General features: G+C 41.3%; 1 protein-coding gene across 1 annotated transcript; it reads left to right on the forward strand.

Annotated features, from left to right (window-relative positions):
* The first annotated feature begins 415 nt into the window (after window positions 1-415).
* LOC131856588 (uncharacterized) lies at window positions 416-1,401 on the forward strand. Its single transcript, XM_059208431.1, has 2 exons — window positions 416-1,034; window positions 1,151-1,401. Exons 1-2 carry the CDS (start codon window positions 416-418, stop codon window positions 1,399-1,401), a joined length of 870 nt encoding a protein of 289 aa, XP_059064414.1.
* Window positions 1,402-7,481: the final 6,080 nt, after the last annotated feature.

The raw sequence follows: 7,481 nt of genomic DNA on the forward strand, positions 1-7,481 counted from the left end.
TGCATAAGCGATTGAGTTGAGCTTTGTTGTGTGTGTTCATCCTCTTGCTGAGATATGCGGTAGAGTGGTTTGTGCTTTGTTATGTTCTTGTTTCTCCTTGGCTGGTTTACCACTAGGCTTTCTTGTTTCTATCCCACTAGAACGTGGAAGGGGTTGGCTTGCCGCTCATTATTGTAATCAGTACTTTCAGCAATTTGCGACTAACGATCCCCTGCTACCATATGCTCACCCTCCCAATTTGGGCTCTCAGTGATCAAAAGGTGTAGGGTTTTTTCCAATTGGTTTGGATTTCATTTCTCTAACCCTAATGGGTGTTGTGTTTCTAATCTTGTTGAAAAATTAAAAAAAATTGTTCGAGATATTACAATGGTATCAAAGCCAATCTTCCAGCCCGCCTGTGTGACAGAAGGGTTCCATGAGTGATAGAGATATCAGATACTACAATCGGGAACAGAGAAGGCAGCAGTTTCAGATGTCGTCAGTGCCAGTAGAGGAAACATTTTCAAAAGTTTTGAGAAACGGAGACCAGGAAGTTGATTCAGCAGATTTAGTGGATTCAAAGGGAGAGAGAATATTTGGTCAGAATTCAGTGGATACTATGATGGACATGATGTCCCGAATGTTGGCCACTTTTAATCAAAATGCTGGAGGAGGTCATAGTCAAAACCAGAATCATAATACCAATGGTAATAATGTTAGCACTTCCAACAATTCTAGTGGTAATGGGAATGGCAGGAACCATAGTAGCAACAATGGTGGAATGCCTGTTGGATCGGTGACAAGACCTTTGCAACCAGTTTTCCTTCCAAGGGAAGCAGAGCCTCCTAAAGTAGAAGTCCCTGTGGCTGATGAGATTCGGGCTAGTTTCGTGGAGTATGCATCACTTCCCCAAGAGATCCGAAATATCTTGTCTCTTGACCAGTTCATGAATCAGAAGAAGAGGAGGGAAGGAAGATATGATAATCTATACTCCACTCCAAGAGACTATCAACAAGATCTTGGGAAGGTTACTCTAGCACATTTTGATGGAAGCAGTAAGAGTACAGCTAAAGCGTGGGTGCAAAAGTTGGACAATTATTTGTCCTTGAGGCCTATGCCCAAAGAAGAGGCCATCAAGTTCGCTACATTGCACTTGGATGGTGTTGCTCAGGAATGGTGGTACCATGGGTTGGTCACAACTTGATCACCACCTATGCTGAATTCACAAACCGGCTGATTGAGAGGTTTGATTCAAAGGATCCCGAGGTTAAGTTCAGAGAGCTTGCTCAACTCAAACAGCAAGGCTCCTTGGACAATTACAAAATAGAGTTCCAAAATCTCTCAGTTATGGTCAATAGCATTTCAGAGAAGAGGCTACTTGTTCTATTCACAAAAGGTCTTGAAGAGCCCTTGAAAGGATGAGTCAAAGCATTCGATCCGCCTACCTTGGTGGAGGCCATCAAGAAATCTAGGAGTATGGAGTTGGCTGCCCCAAAGAGTAAATTTCAGTCCAAGCCTTTTACTTTCTGAAAGGATAAGAAGAAGTTTTCGAATCAGACCAAGAAGTTTCCATGTCAGATAGATGATGAGCTCCGACAAGAGCTCCGGAGGAAGAATCTTTGCTACTCTTGCAGAGAACCTTGGGCCCCAGGACATAAATGTCATGGGAAGGACAATTTACATCAAATGGAGTCCTATTCAGCTGATGGATCAGATTCTGAAATTTCAAGAACAGTAGACTAAAAATGAGGACAGCGAGTATGAAGAGGCTCGTGAAGGCCATGAAAGTGAACTAGAAGATAGAGGAGTGGTTGCTCAACTCTCGAGCATTCACAAAAATGAGTCCTTTAGAGTTCGGGGAGTGATAGGAGAACATCGTGTCAATGCTCTCATTGACACTGGAGCGACTCATAACTTCATTGATGAGTGGATTGTTGCAAAGAGGGGGCTAGTGGCTGAGGAAGTAGAAGGCTTCAAAGTCATGGTAGCCGATGGCTCCAACATGTCTCTGAAGTTGGGAAATCATGAGATTAGAGATGACTTCTTTGTGGTTAGCATTGGAGGGACTGATGATGCAGTCCTTGGAATTCAGTGGCTGAGATCTCTTGGTGAGATCACATTAAATCTGCAAACCATGGAGCTGAAATTCATGTCTGATGGGAAGAAGGTAGCATTGAGAGGAATGCCCAATGGTGGTCTTAGAGTTGTATCATTGAAGAGGATGGAGAGGCTGATCCGCCATGACCAAGTGGAGTGAGCAGCAGAGTGCTTAGTGATGCAATCAAATCCACTTGAGGAAAAAAAAGCTACCCCACAGAAATCCAAGCTCTAATCACCAAAAGGAGTAAGGTTTTTGAGAATCCACCCCCTAGTAGGCCTCCTGAGCGTGGCACCGAGCACATCATTGAGCTTGAAGGAGCTAAACCTGTCATGACTACTCCTTATCGGTACCCAAAGAAGCAGAAGGATGAGATTGAAAAGGCCATTAAGGAGCTGTTGGACATGGGTTACATTAGGCCAAGCAAGAGCCCTTTTGCTTTGGTTGTTGTATTGGTGAAGAAGAAGGATGGGACCATGCGTCTGTGTGTGGATTACTGAGCACTAAATCTGAAAACCATAAATAATCGATACCCTTCCGAGAATTGATGAGCTCATTGACGAGCTAAATGGTGTAGTGTTCTTCTCAAAGATAGATCTTAGATCGGGCTACCATCAAATCAAGATGAGAGCATCTAATGTTGAGAAGACTGTATTCACATGCCACTTTGGGCATTTTGAATTCCTAACCATGCCATTTGGCTTGACTAATGCTCCTGCCACATTCCAGTCTTGCATGAACAAGATCTTTCAAAAGCAGTTGAGGAAGTTTGTACTCATTTTTTTATGATATCCTCATCTTCAGAAAGTCTTGGAAGGAGCACTTGCAACACTTAGATGAAGTGCTCAATATACTGGAGTTTGAATCCCTTTTTGCTAAAGAGTCCAAATGAGAATTTGGAATGAGAGAGCTGCTCTATCTTGGTCACATCATCAATGCAGAAGGTGTGAAGGTGGATCCTGAAAAGATTAGAGCTATCATTGATTGGCCACCACCGGAGAACATAACACACTTGAAGGGATTCTTGGGCCTATGTGGTTTTTACAGAAGGTTTGTGAAGGGATACTCTCAGTTGGCTTCCCCCCTCACAGATCTCACTATGAAAGGAGCTTTTGAGTGGTCAAAAAAGGCACAAACAGTGTTTGATCGGTTCAAGGAGATTATGAGCTTGTGCCTTGTTTTGGCTTTACTAGATTTCACCAAGCCTTTTAAATTACAGTGTGATGCATCAAGAGAAGGTGTTGGTGCGGTCCTTATGCAAGACAAGAATCCTATTGTTTTTGAAAGTAGAAAATTGAGAGGAGCTGAAAGATTATATTCCATATATGATAAAGAGATGCTTGCCATAATGCATGCTCTTGCGAAGTTTAGGCAGTACCTTGTGGGGAGAAAGTTTGTTGTTAAGACTACTCACAACAATCTTAAGCACTTCATGCATCAGAAGGACCTGAATGAGAGACAGCAAAAATGGGTGAGTAAGCTACAGGCTTACGACTTTGACATTAAGTATGTCAAAGGGAGGAATAACATTGTGGTTGATGCTCCATCTAGAAGACCCCACTTGAGCTCTTTGTGCGAGCTTACTACAGATTGGAGGGAGTTGTTGCTTGCTGATTATGCCAAAAATCAGTTTGCAACCAGCCTTATTGAGGGTACTTTTCATGATGAAAAGTACAAATTGGTTGAATGGTTGATCTTATACAAGGGAAGGATCTTCATTGTGGCTGAATCTAAGCTGAAGGAGAAGATTTTACAAACCTTCCATGACATTTCCCTTGCTGGTCACCAAGGTTATTTCAAGACTTACAGGTAGATCCGAGAAAGATTTTCTTGGAAGGGGTTGAAAAATGATGTCTTGAGATACATTAAGGAGTGTCATACATGTCAGAAGAACAAAGACGAGAACACTCTACCAGCTGGTTTGTTACAACTTTTGCCCATTCCCAGTCAGAAATGGGAAAGTATATCCATGGACTTCATCACTGGGTTGCCACGAGCTTAGGGGAAGGATTGTGTATATGTTGTAGTGGATAGATTGACTAAGTTTGCTCACTTTTTCACCATCACTAGCTCATTTATAGTAGCACAAGTTGTTGATGTGTTCTTTCGAGAGGTGTTCAGGTTACATGGATTGCCGAAGAACATTGTAAGTGATAGGGACAGCAAGTTCCTAAGTGCTTTTTGGCAAGAGATCTCCAGACTATGTGGTATTGTGCTCACTCCAAGCATAAGTTATCACCCTCAGATTGATGGGCAAACCGAGATAGTGAATAAGTGGTTAGAAGGATATCTCAGAAACTATGTCTAGGAGCAGCAAAGCACATGGGTGAGGTGGCTTCACCTAGGGGAGTATTGTTACAACTCCTCCTATCACATGTCCATCAGAATGTCACCATTCATGGCATTATATGGTTATGAAGCTCCAAGCTTCGTTGATTTGATATTTGGTGATAGCAGAACCCCTCAGGCGAAGGATATGATGCTGAAAAGTCAGGACATTTTGAGGTCTTTGAGGGATAATTTTAGCATGCACAAAATCAGCAGAAGTTGTATGCTGATCAGTAGCGGATTGGCGCACCTTGGAGGTGGGCAACATGGTTTACTTGAGGCTTCAGCCTTACAGACAATCTACTCTCAAGAAGAGTAGGGTTGAGAAATTGAAGCCACGTTTCTACGGGCCTTTCAGAGTCATCTGAAGAATTGGGGAAGTGGCGAATGAGTTGGAACTTCCGGCGAGCAGCAAGATTCATAATGTATTTCATGTATCTCGCCTTAAGAAGGCTCTTGGGCATAATGTTGTAGCTTCAACAAAGTTGCCTACACTTGATGAGGAGGGAGAGTTGGTTTTGATTCTTGAAGCTATCATTGACTTCAGGGACCATTCTTTGAGAAAAAGGGTGATCAAGGAGTACTTGACCAACTGGAAGAACTTACCTGTTGAGGATGCTACTTGGGAGAATGAGGAGATTTTCCAACATCCAAGCTTGCAATTGCTTGAGGGCAAGAAATCTTGGGGAGGGCGGACTGTAATGTCCCCTTCTCAGTAAGGAGTAATCAGTGGTCCATTGGCCTATTCCAGAGACCCGTAGGCTGATTGGAATGAGGAATTAGAGTTTCCTATTTCCTAGGAGGATTCTTCGCAGTTTTCAGGGATGTTCTGATTGGAGTTTTGCAAAATGAATCAAAGTTTCCTTTTGGGTTTTCTGTAAGCTTCGCAGTGGTATGACATGCAATCAGTTCAGGGGAGTTTGCAGAAATTAGTATTTTTAGTAAGTTGATGTCAATTGTAATGATTACTAGCTTTTTCTGGGTTTCTCGAGCTGAGCTACAGGGTTCGAAGAACAGTCTTTTTGAAATTGTTTTCAGGACTTACTATTTTTAGTAATTGTCATTTCAGACAATTCTATTTTTAGCAATTCAGTTATGAGTTCAGACCCAACTCAATTTGATGGTTTTCAACACTTCAGTCCATAGCTCAATTTGGTACTGATCAGTATTTGTTTTGCTAGTGATTTATTAAATATTAATACTTTACTCTAAAGTTTAATATTTAATTATATTGTTGGATGACTTAGGAAATGAAAGGAGCATTTTATTCAAAATTTGTTTATTCTCCTAAGTCAGGCGCCCAAGGATGGAACATACACTCATGTATAATGTTCTTTTATGTTGCAAGTTTAGACCAAGGAAAAGTTCGAATTTTGTGCCTGGGAAAGGAGGACGCCAAGGCAAAGTCATGTTTGAAATGAAATGCAAATGAGGAAGTGTAATTTGGATGCCATTTGGAGGTGAATTTGGGGCCTCAAAATCTATAAATATTAGAGCTTGGTCTCTCATTTGTCATCTTTGAACATTTTCATAACGAAGTCCTGCCAAACCTTTGCTTCGAAGTTGTGTGCTTCCTAGCTTGTACCAGTTTCATGCTTGAGAGATAGCACCTAGCTGTGAGAGAGCCTATTTCTCATTCAGAGGACTAGATTGAGCTTCAAAGTGAGGGAGTTTTCTATTATATTTTCAGTTTTCTGATTGCTGTCGTGTTTTTGGTGTGTGTTGGGCATATAGTGGCTGGAGCAATATTTTGATCATACCTCCTTGTCTGCTGAGCATATCAATATGGGTATTGGCTCTGATTTTCTCTATTCCATAGGCAATGATGTCCTCCAAAGGGGAGATAATAGTTTGCTTATTTGAATTTTATATTGCTGATCGAACTTTTCTGTTGGGATGCCCCTTCCCTAGCTGCATTGGGATGTGTGCATCTGATCTTAGACTTCGGAGTTGCAGGTTTCAGATTCTAAAATGGTCGCTTATGCCATATTAGTCATTTGCTTTTGATTTGGTGTAATTCCGAGTAGATTTGACTTAGATATGAGCATTTTGGTGTTTCCAATAGTGGCTGGTCTGCGTATTATTCACTTTCAGAATTAAGAACAGCAATAGTTGCTTTATGTTTGAGTTGGTTTTAGAGGTAGCTATCATTTGTGATCAACATTGTCTTCTTTTCTAATCATTTATCTCTATATTGTAAGGTTGAATAGTAGTACTATCAACCACTTCTGGATTGTAAAGCATACCCCGCTGAAAAGTGGAAGAGGCTGGCTTGCCACCTACATTTGATATTTGCAATTTTGTCTCCCGCTGCATAAGCACTTGAGTGATATTTGTTTGTAATGGTCCTCCCGCTGCATAAGTCGTCGAATTATTTTTGTTTGTAATGGTCCTCCCGCTGCATAAACGGTTGAGTTGAACTTTGTTGTGTGTGTTCATCCTCCCGCTGAGATATGCGGTAGAATGATTCATGCTCGGTTATGTTCTTGTTTCTCCTTGGCTGGTTTACCGCCAGGATTTCTTGTTTCTATCCCGCTAGAAAGTGGAAGGGATTGGCTTGCCGCCCATTATTGTAATCGGTACTTTCAGCAGTTTGCGACTATCGATCCCCTGCTACCATATGCTCGCACCCTCCCAGTTTGGGCTCTTGGTGATCAAAAGGTGTAGGGTTCTTTCCAGTTGGTTTGGATTTCATTTCTCTAACCCTAACGGTGTTGTTGTGTTTCCAATCTTGTTGAAAAATCAAGAAAAAAAAATCTTGGGTATATTATAGGCTTCCAGCTTACACAAGCAAAGAAACACCTTGTTTTAGATTTGTATATTACTGATTTCTGTTTCAGACTAATATACCTTTCCTTATTTCATGTTGGGTCGTGGTTTGAATTGTTTTTTAAAGTATATGTAGCATGGATGTGTGGTTTAATTCTTTTTGAATATTTTGAGCACTTACAACAGTATAGACATGTACTGATACTTTTCGAGCAAAAGAAAAGTGAATCAGGCTTTATTCAGCAACACTCGTCATTTTAAAAAGATATCACACCTTTATTCCAATGCTGAGTTGATTTGATTATTA

This window comes from Cryptomeria japonica, chromosome 7 (genome assembly GCF_030272615.1).
Source record: "Cryptomeria japonica chromosome 7, Sugi_1.0, whole genome shotgun sequence".
Classification (NCBI taxonomy): Eukaryota; Viridiplantae; Streptophyta; class Pinopsida; order Cupressales; family Cupressaceae; genus Cryptomeria; species Cryptomeria japonica.

Coding starts and splice junctions, on each gene's coding strand:
- LOC131856588 (XM_059208431.1), top strand. CDS start 416: ATGAGTGATAGAGATATCAGATACTACAATCGGGAACAGAGAAGGCAG. Junction 1,035..1,150: donor AGCACATTTTGATGGAAGCA/GTAAGAGTACAG, acceptor GGTGTTGCTCAG/GAATGGTGGTACCATGGGTT.